The sequence below is a fragment of the Ambystoma mexicanum genome, chromosome 6p (assembly GCF_040938575.1).
Source record: "Ambystoma mexicanum isolate Mex_15411 chromosome 6p, UKY_AmexF1_1, whole genome shotgun sequence".
Classification (NCBI taxonomy): domain Eukaryota; kingdom Metazoa; phylum Chordata; class Amphibia; order Caudata; family Ambystomatidae; genus Ambystoma; species Ambystoma mexicanum.
In genome coordinates, this window is record NC_090935.1 from 967605519 (window position 1) to 967625739 (window position 20221).

The window sequence follows — 20221 nt, forward strand, 5'->3', positions numbered from 1 at the left end:
TGGTTTCTCTCTCTCAAGTCCTCCAGGCCCTTCAGCTTCAGGACTGGTTGGTGTCACTCGACCTCAAGGATGCTTACTTCCATGTGCCGATCCATCCAAAGCACAAGAAGTACCTGAGGTTTGCGGTTGGCGACTCGCACTTTCAGTTTCGGGTCCTGCCGTTCGGATTGACCTCCGCCCCGAGGGTTTTCACCAAGCTCATGGTGGTGGTGGCAGCGCATCTCAGGCAAGGGGGGGATTCACGTCTACCCCTACCTGGACGATTGGTTGATCAGGGGGAGCTCTCCCGAGCAAGTCCTGGATCATCTATCGGTCACCTGTCGCTCCCTTCACAGGCTGGGCTTCTCCCTCAATTTAAAGAAGTCCCATTTGACGCCAACACAGCGGCTCCAGTACATCGGAGCAGTGCTCGACACTTCCCTGGGGCAGTGTTTTCCTCCCCAGGTGAGGGCTCTTAACATTCAGCAGATGGTGCACAAGTTTCAGCATGCCCAGACGCTCCCAGCGTTCGAGTTCTTGAGGTTGCTCGGCCTCATGGCATCCTGCATTCTTCTGTTGCCAGAGGCTCGCCTGCGGATGAGATCTTTGCAGTGGGCACTCAAGACGCAATGGTCGCAGTCCTCCGGCAGGATGTCGGACTCGATTCAGGTGCCGTCCTCGGTCGCCCGGGACCTTCTGTGGTGGGCCGTCGAAGGCAACTTGATGAAGGGGGCTCCATTTTGGCTTCCCTGGCCGGAGGTGACGATCGTGACGGATGCATCCCTCACTGGATGGGGAGCTCATGCCAATGGGCTGACAGTCAGCGGTCGTTGGTCTCCGTCGGAGTCCAGACTCCATATCAATCTGTTGGAGCTGAGGGCCGTCAGGCTAGCCCTGAAGGCTTTTCTGCCGTCTGTGCGAGGGAAGAATGTCCTGATCCTGACGGACAACACAGTGGCCATGCACTACCTCAACAAAAAGGGGGGGGGCAGGGTCACTTCCTCTGTGCAGGGAGGCGATGCAGCTCGAGTTCTGGGCCATCCAGCAGGAAGTTTCGGTCTCGGCAGTTCATCTGGCCGGAGCCGAAAACGTGACGGCGGACGCTCTGAGCAGGCAGAGCGCGATCTCTCACGAGTGGGAGTTGGCTCAGGAGATTCTCCTGGAGATCTTCGCCCTTTGGGGGACCCCTCAAGTGGATCTCTTCGCCTCCAGTGTCAACGGGAAGTGCGAAAGGTTTTGCTCGCGGGAATTTCCTCCAAAAGGAGCCTTAGGAGACGCGTTCGTGGTGGAGTGGTCATTCCCGCTGCTGTACGCGTTTCCTCCAGTCCCCGTCATCCCGCAAGTGCTGCAGAGGTTACGGAAGTTCGGTTCCCGGATGATCCTCATTGCCCCGGCGTGGGCTCGGAGGACATGGTACCCGGACCTTCTCGACTTATCCATCTGCCCTCCACGTCGTCTTCCCTACCGAGACGATCTGCTCTCACGGGAGGGGGGTCAGGTTCTCCATCCAGAGGTCAGATCCCTCAACCTTCACGCTTGGCTTCTGAAAGGTTGAGGTATAAGGATTGGGACCTCCCTGAAGACGTGATGGAGGTGTTGCTTTCGGCCCGAAGGCCAGCAACAAAGTCTCTGTACCGTTGCCGTTGGCGTAAGTTCTGCGACTGGTGCAGAGTTCAGAATGTGGATCCTTTTGCATGCGACATCCCCATGGTTCTGTCCTTTTTACTTTCTTTGGCCCACAGGGGCTTGCAAGTGGGTACCGTTAAGGGTTACCTGGCGGCGCTGTCCATCTTTAAGCGCTCGTCTGAAGAGTGTTCTTACTTTAAAATCCCTTTGATTTCACAGTTCCTGAAAGGGCTCACTAATGTGTTCCCTCTGTCACCTTTCCTGGTGCCCGGTTGGGATTTAAACCTTGTTCTTAAGTTTGTTATGGGTGATCCGTTTGAGCCTTTACATTCTTGCCCTTTTGAGGCTGTTAACTCTGAAAACTGTGTTTTTAGTTGCGGTTACTTCCGCTCGCAGAGTGAGTGAGTTACAGGCACTTTCAGTTAAGCCTCCCTCCACTGTATTTCACAAGGACAGGGTTGTCCTTAGAGTTCGTCCTTCTTTTCTTCCGAAGGTAGTGACGGAATTTCATTTGGCCCAGAAGGTTGTTCTTCCGGCATTCTATCCTCCTCCGCATCCTGGTAAGGAAGAGGAGAGGCTCCATAGGCTTGATCCTAGGAGAGCTTTAAGCTTTTCTGTTTCACGCATGTCCTGGGTCAGAGTGGATGATCAACTCTTTATTGGTTACGCTGGAAAGCGTTTGGGGCAAGCTGTGACGAAACAGACTTTGTCTCGCTGGATTATTTTGGCCATCTCGGAGTGCTACCGCTTGGCGGGTAAGGACCCACCGGCTGGCTTGCGGGCCCATTCTACCAGGGGTATGGCTGCGTCTACTGCCCTGCAGAGGGGTGTTCCTATTCGCAACATCTGTGATGCAGCCACCTGGGCTTCAGTACATACATTTGTACGTCACTATTCCCTCGATTCCATCCGAGCACAGGATCTGGCCTTTGGCAAGGCGGTCCTTTGCTCTGCTATTTGATTGGCTATTCTAAATTTTGATTCTAAATTCTTTCCCTCCTCCTTGCTTTGGTACTGCTTTGGGAGTCTGTCATAGATATGGAATACGTCGGAGGACCCAATCCCCTCGAAGAACAAGTTACTTTCTTACCTGGTAACGTTCTTTCGATGGGATGGTCCGACGACGTATTCCATATCGCTCCCGCCCTGCCTTCCCCGCTGCAGAATTTCTTTTGCGATTGCAGCTTACGTTCCGCAAGGCTTTGTGTCTGACTGGCAGTTGACTTATGTCACACGTTCTGGGGGAAAAAACTACAACTGAGGCTATGGGCGTCGTGCGTCCTACTTATCACATCGGATGACGTCGGACGTCGGAGGAGGTCCTCGACGACGACGCATCGACGTCATCGACGCAGGACGCAGAAAAAAGTTTCCGAAGCAGCACAGCTGTGGTGATTACATGTCATAGATATGGAATACGTCGTCGGACCATCCCATCGAAAGAACGTTACCAGGTAAGAAAGTAACTTGTTCTTCTCTTGTGAAGGGCGCTAGTTTAGATGGGCATGTTGCACGTAATGAGCGTGGGGTGGTGGAGCATGCATGACGGGACGCTGACGGCGTGGCTTCACGTGTCTGCCCCTCCACCATTCCATGCTCCCCCTCCTCACTTTTCTGCAGTTCTTCCTTTCTCCTGCAGATCCATGGTGAGTCTTTATTTGTCCGGGTGGTGTATAGTTTGTCTAGGCTTTCCCTTTCACTGTTTCTTCCTTCCTTCCCCATTTCTTCCTCTTCCTCACTACAAAAGTCATTCATAAATGGCAACCCCCAAACTGTCTTTCTCCCCCCAATCGTTACTCTTTTTAAGTCTATTAGGTCCGTTCCTCCCTTTTCTTCTTTACTACTCGCTCCTCCTTGTGCCGATGTTGTTGCTACTTCTGCGCCTCTGTATACCTCCCTCCTTACTTCACTCTCCCCCCTCCTATCTTCTCTTTCCCCTTCTTCTCTCCCCGCTATTCCCCTATCAATTTCCTTTTCTTTTTTAATTCTTTCATTACTTCACAACTCATTTTTTCTAATATCTTTTCATCTTCTATCTTCCTTTCCCATCTCTCCCTCTCCCTTTCTATTATGCTCTCTATCATCCTCCCTTCTTCGTATTTCCTTGTCGTTTCTGACAGTAATCTCTTCTTCCATATTGCCATTTCTTTTTCTTTCTCCTCTTACTCTTTTTTCCTTTCGCGCAGTACTGCTCTCGATACCCTTTCTGCTGCTGCCTTTAGCCTTTCAGCTTCTCTCCTTTGCTCCTCCGTTCGTTCTCTCATTTTTCCCAACTCATTCTTACCTTCTTTCCTTTCCTGTGCTCTCTCTTTCCCCCCTCTCGAGCTGCTTAATCAGTGCATTCTGTTCATCCCTTAATACTGCTAATCGTTCCTCCAAAGTCTCTTCCTTTTTCCTTAACTGCTCTTCCTCCTTTCTTTTCCCCTCTTCTCCTTCCATTTCACTCTCCCTGGCATTATCCTCGTCCATTTTCCTCAGCACCTCCTTTTCTTCTCCTGTTAATGAACCGCGTAATTTTAATAGTATCTGTGCAGCTACCCACTCGTCCTTTCCTATGTCCGTAGTCTGCTCTACTTCGGTCCTCCCCTCCCCTGCTATCATCTTCCCATGAGCTGACCCCGTTGTACTATTCCGCTCCCCTCCCGTGTGGCCACCTGTAGCTGTATATGGAGGCGGGCTGTATGCCGGGTTCGAGTACCCCTCAGCCGCCCCTAATGGTTCTCTTGCTATTTCTCCTAGTTCTCTTAAAGGGTACAACCCCCCTCCCTCTGTTTTCACTACCTTCGCTAGAGGTATATCGTCGCTCTGTTCCTTTTTTATTTCAATTTCGGTTGAGTCGTCACTCTTTTATCCTCCCTCTTGTCCTCTCCCCGTGTTCTGTGTTCCTTCGCTTCCCTTGTCCCCGCTCTCTCTCTCCTCCTTAATCTCCTTGTCTCCCGTTGTTTCCCCTACAATGAACATTCCGTTTGGTCCTGGTCGGGACCCCTGGAACATCCTCCACAAGTTGAACACCTTCACGTGGTGCGTTAACTTCTTCCCCTTGTATGTATTGTGCAGATAGTTTAATAGTGAGTGTTGGGTATATGGATCGAAGCTACCATTAGGCGGCCATGGTGTCGTCATTTTGTTGTCCGTCCCCTGTGTCCATTCTATGCTGTACTTGATCAACTTCGCTCTATGGGGTGTTTTACATATGTGTTGCAGCAGGGTTGTGAGGGTGTTCCCCCACCCCCCCGATCCTGTCCCGTATGACATAGTAGCGCTCCACTTGTTACCCTTCCCCTATTTGGTAGTGGTTATCTCACTAGTAGTTTACAATATACAACCTTGTACCTTTACCTGGCCCCCATAAGTTTGGGGACTTGCGATAGTCCGCTAAGGAAAAATTAGTAAAATATAGTATTTACATTTGTATATTCTTTATTTAGTTTCTTCCTTTATACAACGCCCTTACGGCCCCCTGCGGCCGGAGCGCACGTAGCCCCCTGCGGCTGCGTGCCCCTTGTGACGATCTTATACCGCCGTCCTATTTTCACTTGCTCCTCCTCCCTCCTCTGCACTTGCCGTGGCCGGCGTTCTCCGTGCGCAGCCACGTACCTCCTTTCGCCTTCACCCGATCAACTCATTACCGTGTACCTCCGTTTCCACACCCTTAACACAGCTCTCCTCCCCACCACTCAAAAATAAAGATGCCTGGTTCTCGAGATGTCCTATGTAAGCCCTGCTGGTGACGTCGCCGATCTCTTCAGACTACTGGTAAGTTCTTCATATATTCTATAAATCCAAAATACACTTGCAATCCACCCCCATTAACCCCACAGCTGTCTTCCTGTCACTCCTGGAACAAGGTAATCAATAATATCATCGGACTGCGCACGCTGCGTCGCCTCGCGTGTGATACGCCCCTCGACAGGAGGGCTTAACCAGCCAATTATCTTCCTTATTAGGCAACCAGCTAGCTACCGCCTACAGGGAAACGTCATCTATCTATCGAGTTTCCTGCTCGAACAATAGGGATCCTCATCTACTCATTGATCAATAATTACCAAATCGTAGGAAACCACACACACACACACACCCTTACACGTGGTCGCGACCTAGGCCAATCAGTTTCTACGAGCGCCCGCACGTGATGTTTTCGTGCTCCGCCCCTTCTCTCCCGTAACGTAGCTGACTGCTCTCGCGCTCGTCCGGCTACCATTCATTTCATTGCCAACACTAAATTATCAAACCTTCGCCGCGCACCTGTGCAACACCTCCCGCCTCCCGTATTCAACTCCTCCCCCCTCCCTCACAATTTCACATTGCTTGTTGGGCGTGGCATACTCACCAAGTTCTCTTGATGCGGGGCCGCTCGACTGTGTGCACCCCTCCAAGCGGCTCGTCACCTCCCCTCGTCTGGACTACGTCTGGACACTCGCCAACCGCGGGCGGGATACTTCTCAACCGGCTCCCGAAGGCCACTATCCGGATTACGCCGTCCGGTCTTCTCGCAGTTCCGCGATGGTCCTGTAGTCCTCAAAAGGGGGCAGCGGCAGAGGGGGCCGCGCCGCCGGGCCTCCTCGCAACGGGAGTACTTGGAAAAATAAAAATAAAAGCGGACCTTAAACAGATCTCAGCAGTGCCTCCAACTTGTCGGGGGGAAATTCTCCCGGGGCCGGCTGGGCCGTCCGCGGACCTCCGGGCAGGGAGGCCCCAACTCCTCCCGTATATCCCAAAAGATAGAGTATGAGACACACGCAAGAAGCAAGGTGATTCTGCTGTTTATTAAACAAAACGGCAGGGATGGTCAAGGATCGTACGCGTCCGTCCTGACACTCCCTCAGCAGCGTGGGGCTCGCAGGCCCTTTTTACCTTAGCGTGACGCGCTACTTGCGTCACCTTAGCAAAATTAACAAAAAACCTATCGCCACTCTGGATTGGTTCCCCGAGTGGTAGGGTTAGTATAGCATACGTATAGAAGACTTGGTTATTGGTTAAGGGTCAGTCAGGTGGTATACTTGGGTTGTCCCTTCAGTTTGATACATAAAAATTGTTACATGAAGACCCCTGAGGATTGGTCAATGTGAATGGCGTCAGTGATAAGGGTCCCATGTTCTGATTGGTTCACCCGCGAGCCCCCCAGTCTGGGGCCATCGCTGTTCCCAGCTCGCGGTGCACCTGTCATTTGCAACAATGTTTCACTATTGGTGTGTGCAGAAAATGTGAGGACTTATTCATGAGCAGGAAGGCCGACTACTCCCACCGTCGCAGATGTCTGTTGAGTCGCTTAATTGTATCTGCCTGTGTCTTGAGACGGGGGATCCAGACGCCTTCTTCCTTCTGGGCTTGGCACCCTATCAAGTTCGGCTCGGTCACGTGAGGTAGGGACCGTGGTTGAGGCAGAATTCTGTACAATTAATATTATATTTCTCACTGTGTGCCGGGCTTATCTTGCGGTTTAGTCGAGTTCATCCATGCCGCAGGTGTCAGCATGTGCAGGGCAGGCTGGTGGGCATGCGGGTGGGCATGCGAGTGGGCACATTCGTATGTTCTTGTACCAAGGTATTTGGTCGTCTGGGAGATGGGCAAACTCCTCTCGCAGCGGGTGCCTGGGCGGTGATCCTCTAGGCCATGGTTGAGAGGGGATTGGTGGGAGCCTTTTGGTCGCTTTTCCCACTTCATTTTAATATGGAATGGCAGGATGTAGATGTTGCCATTGATTGTGAGGCGTAGATCACTGGTAGGCTGCCTAAATATTTTAGGCTCATGATTAGTCATAATTATATTATATCAAGATGACAGAATATGGGCTTAACAATAGTTTTACCCCCTTTTAAAGATAGGCTGTCATAAATAGGATATAGTTTGTCTGATCTGGAATAAAATGTTGAATCTCGGTCTGATGTTTAGCTGCTCATTGTGTATTGTATCGAGCCTATTTCATACATAGAATAAACCATATATTTTAGTCACTTTTCCATGATTGGCATAGTGTATATTTGTTTTCAAACGTCCAACAGCCCTCCAAAGTGTTTTAGTTCCATGGGGGAATATTGAGGTTGAGTTAATTTAATTTATAAAGTCTCCTTTGCCATATCCTGGTCACAGATGGGCTTTCTGCTTTGCACGGCCACCCGATATAGTACATGCGTAGTGATTGGGAATGAGGCTACAAAATTGGGTGCCAGTAGAACTTGGAGAATCTGTTTTGTAGTTGTTTTATCCCAAAAGCACTACACAATTATTGTCAAGGTATTAAATCACTAATGATCAATAAAAGAACCTAACTTTCTAAAACCTACTTGGAGGACTGCAGTATTGTCAGTGTGGTAGCATCAGAATTTAGGAATACATGTAGTGTATAATATCAGACTTTAAGAGGCCTGGATTACAATGTAACTGTAAAAAAAAACACTGGATCCAGACCAACAATTCATAGTCTAGGTTTAAACCATTATGTTAAATGGTAACTGACTTTATGGATATCCTGGACCTTGCTCTAAATGGGACAGTTTCCCTGTTGCTAAGATAACTTCTCTTCAGCTTTTAATATGGTGGATCACAAGACCGTTTTTAAAGAGGCTCCAGAAGGAAGCATTCTCTAACCAGAATTATCATGGTACAACTCATTGCTGAGAAATAAAATCCTTAATCTGCTTGTACTCCATTAAAGCTCCTCACATTGTTTCTAAATGTGCGATACATCTGGGTTCTTTGCTATTTTTATATAGAGTTAATTAAGATTTGTGAATCGCAGTGTAAACTTTTATATCTATGAAAATAATACCACTTCAAATTTAGTGGTGTCAGACGCCAAGGTTGGATGGAGGAAATCTGTGTAACTGTAAAAGGCAGAAAGACTGAACTGATGTTGGTGGCAAACATCCACTAAATAAAGCTTAATGGGAAACGGAAAATTTAGTGACCACAGCACATCCATCCAGACAAATCTGAGAATTCATTTGTTGTAATTCTGCTCAAGCATATTACAAGTTAAATATCAGGGAGAGACTCAAATGACGGTCTTTCTGGCCCTCTGAGCACCCATCTTGAAGCCTTTGAAGATGCTGACTCTCAAGTTCTCCATTTAAACTGTGATGGCTCTACCCACGTCCTCCCCTGATGCCCAAAATGCCCAAACAGTTGTGTGCCTTTAATGACCATTGAGCTACCTGTCCTTAGCATGAGTTGCCATGAATATTTTCTAATCTTTGCCCTGCTGCCATCTTCTACGTCCAATGTTTGCTGGGTAAGAATAAATTAAATTGTAGCAAATTGTACCGCAGAATTTGCAGGAAATTCAGCAACAACTTGCACAGGTTTTTTGTTTGGACGAAATTACATCCAGCACAATTGTAAATGTGGCCCATTGGTAGCCAGAATATGTCTGAATGCTCGGATTGATTTAATTCAGCCAATCGGGACAGATGGCCCTCAACTTTCTGTGCATGCTGAGCAGAATTTAAACGCTAATTTTAATTTCTGCTGCCATTGTGTAGTTTTTTCAGCACTTGGTGAGGCAAATTGTATTCAAGGATGTGCTAGGGAGACCGTCTGAATCGTAATGGGCCAAAATGTGCCCATGCCGTTTCTGCTGCAGAAATGTTGGCCACCCCTACTGTACGGCTTCTCTGTCATCCTGTTAGTCCATTCTAAATTTCATAAATTCAACTTTTCAGATCAAACTAAACTTTATTCTACATATGCATGCCTTTAATTCATCGAGCATAGCTTTATTTTTCAATTGGCTGCAGCCTCGGTCTCCACAGCAGTATGAATAAATGTTGCATTAGTTACCTAGATCAGGGTTTTAGATGGTTTCAAACACAAAGCAGACAGGCTCTCTGAATAAAAAAGCTGCCTTTAAAGGTTACAAATTGGAATGCCTGATGGGAATGATGCAAATAAACTGTGCCTCTAACCATACTGCCTGAACCACCTTTGGCACCATCCAATGTGTAAGTCGGTATGAGTTGAACTCCTGCCACGTACCTAATCTCCTTTGAAAGGGGACATCGGGGTGTGAGATGTCAATCAGCAAGAGGGGTCAGGCTGCAGAAAGCGTTGGGAGAAAAACCAAGCATCACTCCTTCTATAATTCTGCGGATGGACCCTGGGAAAGTGTGCACAGTGCACGCAATCAAAGTGGGGTTGGCTTAGATTTGCCACCTATCCGCATGTAAACTGCTACCCACTCAGTGTCCACACCACAGTCCGCACCACTAGCAAAGCCCGACATAGTCTGTTACCCCACGCCACCTTTCACTGCGCTTACCTCATTCCACTTCGTTCCTCCATGCTTCATGACGACATCGATGCCCTGGTTTCGGACCTTCAAATGGTTTTGGACACACTAATGGTTTCCCCAGGACGCTTTCAGACACATATTTCGAATATATTCTAAGCAATTAAGTCACAATGAGGATAATCTTTGGCTCATTTCCAGGCTGCATTTTCCAGCTGGCCTACAAGCTCCGGAGAACAATTTAAAACTGCATGCACCATGTGCAGAATTCTGACAGAAGGTACCAAACCAATGTATAATGAAAATGTATGTTGCAGAGAAATTTTAGATGGCATGAGCAGTTCAAGATGGCAATCCTGCAATATATGTAAACCGCATTTGTGTTTGTTTTACAAATCTGAAATGAAATCCTAACCTGTGTAAGAAAGGAATACTTCTATGTTATAGTGCCTTTCCAGATCATATATGCCTGTGATGCCTTCTCTCTAAAGGTCTGTATACCTTGCAGTTTAAGCACTACAGAAATTACTTGGAGGTTCCTTGGCGGTTGAGGAAAGATTTTGCAGAGTCTAGTTTGTTTTGAAAGTATTGCATGTTTTTAGCAATCATTTGCCATCAGTTTCTCCCATCAGTCAGCGGGCCCTCTTTTGTCATATTTGCATACCTAATAGTTATGCTGAGGCCAATCTATAGTATTGGTATGATTTCAAATTAAAACTATTACAACTATTATTCATTAACTTTGATTTGGTGCCAATGATATTGTTAATTTGTAAATGGGCCATAGTCTATCCCTATTTCTCAATTACACCAGGGTGTAGAAATCCTATGCTTTTTTTGTTTTGTTCCAAAGAAGGGTGAAGATGTTTGTTTGCGGTCTGAAAATTGCTTCCAAAGAAATGTTTTGAATGCATGTGTTCAAGAGGTTGCCTCGGAACACAACAGTAAAAATTACAAAAGTAGTCAAAGGAGTGTACGCCAGGCAAGAAGTAATGCAGTTTTATTCGGGGCCCCAGACGCAGCTGGGACAGCAGTATTCAAATAAAAAGTGGAAAAGAACTGCATTTAAAGGCGCTGTCAAAGAAACGCCCCTAAATCAAAAGCATTCATAGTCATCTAAACTAATTAACATCAAACACTGTGCAACATAATGTCTCCCCACAAGAAGCTGGTGAAAATGTCATCCCCCTGTACAAGGGCATACATTATCTTCTATGATTGGGTCCCCAAACCTTACCACACCACCCTTAGCTTACTGTTGTGATATCACAATCCAACCCCCAATTCCCACATCATAGTGCCAATTCATTGAAACATTTGAGATGATCAATGGATCTTTATTCATCTGTCCTGGTCATTTCATCTACGTTCTTGTGAGAAAGCCCTCTACCATGACACTGCCAGAGCCTTCAACCAGGAGCAAGTTACTGTGTTAATGTTGCACATTAGGAACTCTTTGGCCTTCTTGATATGATATTATGATATGGCATTTATAACGCGCTTATACACAAGTGTTTCATGGCGCGACGAGGCGAGGGAGGGGGAACAAAGGGAAGACAGAAAACGATCCTACTAGGCCAGGTGTCTTTCAGATTGCGCAAGTGCATCTTCCCGGGCAGATACTTGTGGGGGGCAATTTTAAACCACCATGAGCTTTCAGAAACAGCCAGTAGATCAGGCTTTGTAAATTAATACGCCGAATTAGAAAATGATTGTACATCCATTGCCTTTCCGCGGCACCCATGAGGTGACCTCGAAAGAAACAAAGATTGCTTCCTACCATGCGACCCAGAGATTGTGGGATTTGCAATGTGCTACCAGCCACTGAGGCTTCTAGGCAAATTAATTAAACAAGCACTCTTTTCTGAAAAGCATGTTTTGAGGCCCATTTGCTGTGCCTCGGTCAAATGCTAAACCTTGTAACCTGTGACCCATCTTTATGATCTGTTTCTTTAAAATGAAATACTGTTATTTAAGGTATTCTCCAACCTAGTTCAAATTACTGTGTGGCTATCAAGGAAGCCTCCTCTCCATTCAAAGTGCTACTCCCGCAGCCAAGTTTGCACCTTTTTACTGCGACAAAACTTGCATTTTTACCACACTTGTGTAACCTTGTTTAGGTACAACAACCCATAGATGGTTAGTGTGATATGCTATTGCGCTACATTTATACAGGAGAGGGGCTGTTGTTACCAACAATGGTATACCACCTGAATCCCTATGTATATTAGAAACACCACAGTGAGTGTATGGCATGCCGCCACTTGGAGTACTGAAGTGCTCTACAATAAATCTTTGGCCAAGATACAGTGGCTCACAGATACTTAAGCAGAATGATGGTTCAAAACGTGTTCTTATTTTAGATCAAAACCATAAATGATTAGAGCATAAACATCGTATACACCTGCAGGTTCCCTTGGGGTGACAGTGGCAGTATGTAAAGTGCACCTGTCCCTTCCTCACCAATTCAGTCTGCACTGCTAGCCAAACGACTGACGTTTCTTCCTAAGACTGTCAATATGTAAGGTGGTTGAAGGACACTGTTCGTAGTGCAGATAAAGACATTCTTGCTCAACCTAGTAACTAAGAAACAGATGTCAGAAAACTAGTGAAGTCTGTGCCAAAAGCAAGGCAGGCTCACAGTTGCAGCCTGTGGCAATTAAAATAGCAAATGCACACTTGAAAACGGCTCCATTTATATCAAGAATCAGTTTAACGTGGCTTTGCTGATTCACAGTTGCATCCGGGAACTCCTGCTCGCAGGTCTTCTCAACCTGGCCCAGAAGTGACAAATCGTATCACTGCAAACGGAGAGCTGTACTTCCCTCAAATGAGCTGGATGGCACATGGTTGAGCTTTGCTATTCTTCGGGTGCTCAGAAGGGGCTCATCAGTGCCACTCTGTGTTTTACCAGGGGAAGCAGATGGTTGGTTTCACTGATGTATCACCAGCAGTGCAGTCTGTGCAGCAACACAGACTGCACTGCTGGTGATACATCAGTGCTGGTGAAGGGTCAAAAGTCTCAATAATGGGACCAAAAAGGGCAGAGGAACTACAAAGAAGAGGGCAGGCTAAAAGACTATTCTGGCTTTTTTGTGGGATCCCAGGAGAGCGAACTAGCCTTGAGTGATTTCCAGAGCCACACCTTCCCCCTTTCTATAGCCAGCCCTCCCTCAGAGTCTCAACTTACTCCTGAGAACTGTTACTGATGGCCCAGAATGTTCCATTTGCAACAATGTTAAGGGGGGGGATGGGGCTAGCTTGAGTCTTCTCCCACACAGCATATAGGAATTTACCATTTTGGACAGCCCAGCTTCTAGAATTCTAAGCACGGGAATCTTCCTTGCATGCCCCCCTTCATAATTTGGAGATTATTGGTTAAATCATGCAGCTAAGCTTACATTTACCTAATCCATTTGACATATTATAAAGCGCAAACTGTCCAGTGCATTTTACCAACTGCTTTGACCAACCATCTGTGTGGTTTGACGCGGGGGAGGGAGGGGGAGGACTGTTGCAGGATTCTTTTTGTCATTGTCGCATACCTTTATCAAATATTTCATTTATATTCTTTCAAATTGAATGACATAATCATAATGCCTGGAGTGACAATGTCTCTGGCCATGGTTTCCTGAATAGTCTCTTCAGTGGTAGAATTCACAGGCTGTGTCAAAAGGGCATATCTTTCAAACATGGCACAATTGAGAAATAGTGAGAGATGACTTTCTGACCGGCTGGGTAGCACAACCTAAATGATTTGCATGTAAAGCTGCTGTTTCCAGAAGCAAATCGCTGTTTCAAACAATTGGAACTTTGACCAGTTGGAGGTATTGCTATTATTTTCAATAGTTGATTCAGGCAGACATGTTAGACAGAGGGCCTCATTACGACCCTGGCGCTAAACCATGGTGCTATTAGCACCATGGTCCATGCCGGAGTCTGTCATGGTGAATGGCGGAATTACCGCCCCATTCCAAGGTTGGCGGGGCGGTAATTCCCCATTCACCATGGGCCCTTCCCCATTCCCATTTTTGCCCCATAGGGCTCAATGGGAATTGGGAAGGCGCTAAGTACGGTGCCGCAAATTGCGGCACCGTACTTAGCACCAAGGTCCCTTTGCGGCACCCTACTTTAACGCCTGCTAAAAGCAGGCATTAAGGTCGGGTCCCGCAAAGGGAACTCGTAATCAGGCGTTAAGGGTTTAACGGCGCCGACACCTTTTACGGCACCGTTAAACCCTTAACGCCAGGGTCGTAATGAGGCCCAGAGTATTGAAGGCGAGTGTCCCCAGATAGCACGACCCTCCCCACAATGAGAGGCAGTAAAGGACTCTCCCAAGATGGGAATAAGGCTAAGACAAAGGGCGGGTGAGCTTAATGGGAGTTTATATAAGTCAAAAATAGGGCATGCAAAGGACTCTGCAAACTCCGAGAGCGCTCTGTCTGACACTAGCAAAGACAGGCGTATATATTTACAAAACGCGCCATAAGAGCCTACACACTATAGGGGCACATGTTCATGGGGATTGGGTGGTGGCGACTAACTATAGGTGCAGCTGTGATGTGTTGCGCCATGGTTGGTGGACGTCACTAGGTGCCAACGTTGGCCGGGCAGGTCAGCTGGGCTCATCCGGGCAGTGCCAGGCGTGGCCAGTGTCATTGATGAACGTCTTCCTTGGCTTTCTGCCCTAAGGGCCACGCACACCCCATTCATTCAATACTGCAATATTATCTTTCCCTGTAAATCCTACAATAGGTTATTCTACAGGTTAATGCAACACAGGAGGAATGCACCTAGAGCAGGGTCCTTTGGTGATACATCAATACATGGTTACCACCATCCTGTTGGCCGGGTATCATAGGTCACAAGGTTGGGTCTCAGGGCAAGGGGTGAGCTGTCCAAATTTTCATGTCTCGTTAGAAGTCAGTATGAATGGGTTCCTACAGTGTTGCTATAATATTGGGTTTCCTAATTTTACAGGGGCCATTAACCTGGGGTGAGCTGGTGGGTCGTGGAGCCTAAGACAGGGCACCTCTGGCCTGCGTTTATGGCCAGGCTTTACTGCTGGGTTGTAAATAATTCAGGTGGCTGGCCGTGGCCATGTGAGCTGCGGGGGAACGTGAATGCTTGAAGCGGCTCCAGCCGAATTGGGGGAGGTGAGGCAGAGCAGCCCGGGCCTCTGCCTTTCCTCTGGCAGGCTTCAATGGGGAGGGAGGGGAAATGGATATACCCACAATGGTATTCTCCTCGTGTGTTGCAGATTATATAAAAAAGGCATAAACATTCATATAATGTACACTACTCATTTTGTTTTTTTAAAAGCTTACATTTCTACATTGTTAGTGCCTTTACATGGCCATTTCAAATGCGTTACCTACACCAATGTTGCTATTGATAATTATATGTTAAGTATTTAACAACCACGACATTTTGTTACACTCTATGCATACACGATAAGCGAGGTAGTATTAAAGTTGGTGGAGTGCGCAGGAACAACTGGCCAATAAGACTGATGGCAGTGACACATGGTGAGCTTGAACATTCGAATACATTCTATGCGCTTTCTTACACAATTTACATGAGCTCCCAATGCAGTTGCACTTGATTTCCATTGCACTCTAGCAGCATTAGTTCAGTTATGGCATAGGGCCTTGGAGTACATTCTTCTTGGAGAAACATATAACATAAAACCCGGGACACTTCTACTATTTGCGCATAGCTAAGGGGATATGGGTATTTCAACCAGGATGCCACATGAACACACATTCTGCCAAATTCATGGAGTTTACATATTTTATCAAAAGGTCGTGGAGAAAAGGGTTTATCACAGGCAGTTTGCATATTGGTATTTAGTGTCTCTACTTTTGTCGGGGGACCATTTTACAGTTCTTTTCCACCCCGGCCTTGCTGGCCGGGTGAAACTGTAAAAAGTGATACACTGCGGAAGGTGAATGTTAGTGTTTGCTTCTAGCACTAGCTCATGTCCGTCTGTTCGTGGGAACGGGCTCTCAGCGGATCTGCCAGGGAGCTAAGGCCACAGGGACAAGCGAGGACTCTCTAAAGGTGGGGGGCCTTGCTGCAGCGCACAAGGGATCATGTCGTTCTGGTGTAAAAAATGGTTTCCAGGGCCTACATTAATACAGCACGTTTGGTCAGTGTGTCAGCCAGTGGTCCACCTGGGCCCTGGTGGCAGGGGGGCCCCGACGATCCAGAGACTCCACAAGCTGGGGGGCTGCAGGGGAGGGGGGTCTCTTGGACCTATCCTCCCATACAGTATTAAGACATGGTACAGAACTGGCATATTTTCACTTTCGACCATAGATGGATCAGAATCTGCGAAGCGCTAAAATGTGTGAAGTGTTCTGGCCCTCTGTGCAACCTTCAAAGGGGCTATTTCTTGGATTCTGGTGCTCGCCGCTTTATTTTCCTTGGATAAACCTATTCAGGGATACCTCATTTCTGATTCAACGGGTATTAATTACTACTCAATGTAAAACGTATGCATTTGTATACAAGACATAGATTGCTAAAGTAGCAACTTGCATGTTGGACTGGTTTTGCATCTTGGTATCTTTTCTAGAATATGCAGCTCACCCATCCTCCCCATGAAGCAACAGTAATACAAAACAATTGGTGCTCTCTAGCTCAGATTGCTTGACCAAAATATCCAAGGTTTGTATGGAACCCAAAAAGGATCCCGTTGCTCTGGTTGGCACTCAAAATGGTCTGGTTTCCTTCAGTCCAGCTGCTAATTAGACCGCAGTCTGCAAAATACAGCAATATATGAAAGATGCCAGTCTGCAAAACAAGTATTAATGGCAAGTGTCTTGATTTTCCATCAAATCACATGAGGTGTCTGATTTTTTGGTAACCTTGTTAACTTGTCTTCCGAAGCAAAAATAAAATCGGCATCATTCCTAAGCTTTTGACAATAACTAATATTCATAAATGTTTGTTAGACTTAAGGATGTTTTATGTGGCAAACAAAATCAATGGTCTCATTTGTTTGTTGTACCAGAGAATGCTTTTATTCAGCAACCACTGACTATGCATGCGGGTACCATTAAATATTATTTTCTTTCTCCAGCTGATTAAATACTGGGAAGCATTCCTACCTGAAGCCAAAGCCATTGCGTAGAAAGATGTATTTCTAATTGAAGAACAGTCGATGTTCATTCTCGCCCAGCTGATATCTGCTTTCAAACCACGAGAGAAATCATCAAATAAACCACTATATATTTTATTAATTACCATGTGGCTTCTTTTTATATACAATGACATTTTATTGACAAAGCTGCATGTCCTGACTTTCCTGGAATATTATGGACTGTGGCATGATGTTCTGCAATATGTTGCTGAATTGAACACTACTGTGTCTTATTACTTGCATTGATCGGTGCAGTGCAAGGCAAAACACATTTTAAATTGTTTCTTTACATTTTGTTCTGTAAAATGTTATTTTCCTTATGAAACAATTTAAAGTTGCATTTATCAATGTTCACTTAAACATTCCTGTACAGAAATCATGATTTTGTGATTACAATAAAGGGATGCACCTTACGAAATAGTACTTTTCTTTTGGCCCGTGTTGAGCGTTGGTAGCATTTTGTTTTTAAAATGCATTTGTTAAAAAGTTACCTTTTAGCCAAAACACAACAGTTCATTCTAATTACTATACAAGCGTTACGTCTTCTATTATTTATGGTTTCTGTTTCTTGTATTCTGAGTACTACATTCTGCTTTTACCCTTTTTGTAAAGCAAGAGGGCGATGGCACCATTTGAATATAGTAGTTTCTGATTACTTTGAGATTTTACCATCTCATTCTTAGTTACTTGAAATTATTTTAAAAAAGCAATGTGCGTGTACATCAACCTGTACCTTGAAATCCTCTTTACTTGTGTGCTAGTGTAAGAGAAGCATGCCTTGTTCTTGTGAGAATGCTTTAGTGAACTGTTAACTGTACAATTGGAACTAGCAGTAGATCAGGTAAGAGGGGTACATATCTTAAAGAGGACTTTTTTTGTTTGAATGTTTGCACATTGCCAAGCCATCTTATTTTGATTTTTGTAATTTGTTTTTCTTACTTGGTCTACCCTCAAGGAGGAGGAAGGTGGTGTGCGAGGAGGGCAGGAAGTGCAATCTGCAGATTATAGCCGTGCATTTTAAATGGTTGCATGTTCTTGTTGGTGGAAAGTAGAAGTTTGCTTACCTAGTCCTTATTCACCCCCAGACTCCAAATCTAGTCTCCCAGCCCCCACATATACTTTATATACCTTGGGATCGAGCCCCATTACCCTCGGTCCATTCAAATATGCTGGGCAAATATCATGAACGTTTCCCATTAACCACCTCACAGTGAGTGCCGTTGATTTTGCCACTATTTTGTGTCATACTAGTTCTTTTACCATAGTCCTAGCATTACGTCTAGAGCTTGTACTACTAGTAGTGTCACTAGTTCTTCTGAAACTGAAAATACTATTAGTTATATTGTTAACATGGTTACATGACAACAAGTACTAGTGTGGTTACTGGTACCCCTACTACTGTTACTACAAATGCTACCATTAGTACTATTTCAAGGGGATTGGGTCCTCCGACGTATTCCATATCTATGACGGTAATCACCACAGCTGTGCTGCTTCGGAAAATCTTTCGCCGTCTGCCTCCTGCGTCGATGACGTCGATACGCCGTCCTCTAGGACCTCCTCCGACGGCCGACGTCACCAGATGTTATAAGTAGGACGCCCGTAGACTCGGTTCCGTTTTTTACGCGAACGTGTTCGCTTCGGAGATCTCGGCGCGCCTCGACTCTTTGGAGTTTCTGTTCTTTCGGTTCTTCGAACCTGTTCATTTGTGAAGTATTATCGGGATGTCTTCCTCTTCTTCCACCCCGCGTCCAGGCTTCAAGAAGTGTGGGGACTGCGGGTCCAAGATGTCGGTGACAGACTCGCACGACGCCTACCTCTGGTGCCTCGGGGAGGCCCACGACACGGATGATTGTGTCGATTGCCAGTCGCTTACACTACTACTGCCCCTAATACTATGACTAGTTTCTTTTGGATTGCTTACTCCCAAAGACTCCATCTTAGATCTAGCTTTTTAGGCCTGCTGCCTTTTCAGCCACATGGGGATGTCATGCTTCTCGTCTTGACTCCAATGCGAGCCCATGATTCTGGACATGACATCAGGAGCAATACATATGGAGCCATTGGTGCACCATGACCTCGGTTCTTTTTCCACAGGTTGAGTTATGCTACTTAGGAATGCCACTAGCTTTTTTCAAAAACAGCATCTTGCCTAATTGCAAGCTGGCATCAACCCCTGTAGGAGATGCTCTAGGCATCTGTCCTTTACCCACCCCTGCATGGGTCTGCCTTTGCTGCCACAGTGGGTGTTTCTTTGCTGCTCTTGCTGTTCATCCTCAAGAAAGAAGTTGACCCATTTCTGGGATGATCAAGACTCGCTTCTGAGAAATCACTACCTTTTTTTAAGTACAGTTTCCTACTTGTCCTAAACAGAAGTAATTCTAGGAATTGAGGCAACAAATGCTAAACCTGTTTGCCAAGCACTCAGTGCTGGTGAGGAGCAAGGACCTGTAGGATGTTTTAATCAGGCAGCATCTAGTTCAGTGGATTGTTCTACGCATCCCAAATCGGGCATGCACAATTTTCATTTAATTATGTTTTTGATGATCCTGGGACCCCCATGTTTAACAGTATTGATTCACTACAGCCGCCCTGCCCTTTTGGGACAAGAAACATACAGGGTTGCACAGATGTTCTATTTATTAATAAAACAGAAATAATTGAATCAATTTAAATGTACACAAATTATGCATCTATGAAATTCCAACATCAGTGATCAAAACAGCATTATTATGGAAGTGAACTGTTAAAACACACGCATCGCCATGTGTGTCTTTGAATTGTCCTGGGTTTGCATCCCCATGTGTTGAACAGTGAATGAGGGCTTGGGATAAAATTATAATTTTATACAAAATCTAATTAAATCAGAATATCCTTAGCTCTAAATCTCTCTACTTCGTATTCATGGCAAATAAAAATGTGCCTTTTTCATCCCCCTGCCCCAATCAATGAACTTGTCAGATATTCAAACTGCGTCCCAGAAAACTCAATTGCAAGACAAACTACTTAACGTTCCTGCATGTTGATCACTTAAAAAAATGAAAAGGTAAGTTTGCTAAACTCCCTTTAATGGTTTTCCTATTGCATTACTATGTAAACGTGTTAATTTGTCATCTTGAATGGGCAACTTAAAGGTGGTAAAATAGGCGTCATTTAATCCTTTCCCCCTTTCTTGAATCAGCACCAGGTACAGAACTCTGCTTTGTGATGTAACCGTGAAATGACTTCAGTTACTTAATTTT

General features: G+C 45.9%; 1 protein-coding gene across 1 annotated transcript in view; it reads left to right on the forward strand.

The window, feature by feature from the left end:
- Positions 1-17397, forward strand: part of SNX2 (sorting nexin 2) — a 625746-nt gene extending 608349 nt beyond the window's left edge. The window contains exon 15 of the mRNA XM_069625578.1: positions 16920-17397. Coding sequence (XP_069481679.1) covers positions 16920-16970 — 51 coding nt within the window. The 3' untranslated portion in view covers positions 16971-17397. The remainder of the gene's footprint in view (positions 1-16919) is intronic.
- Positions 17398-20221: the final 2824 nt, after the last annotated feature.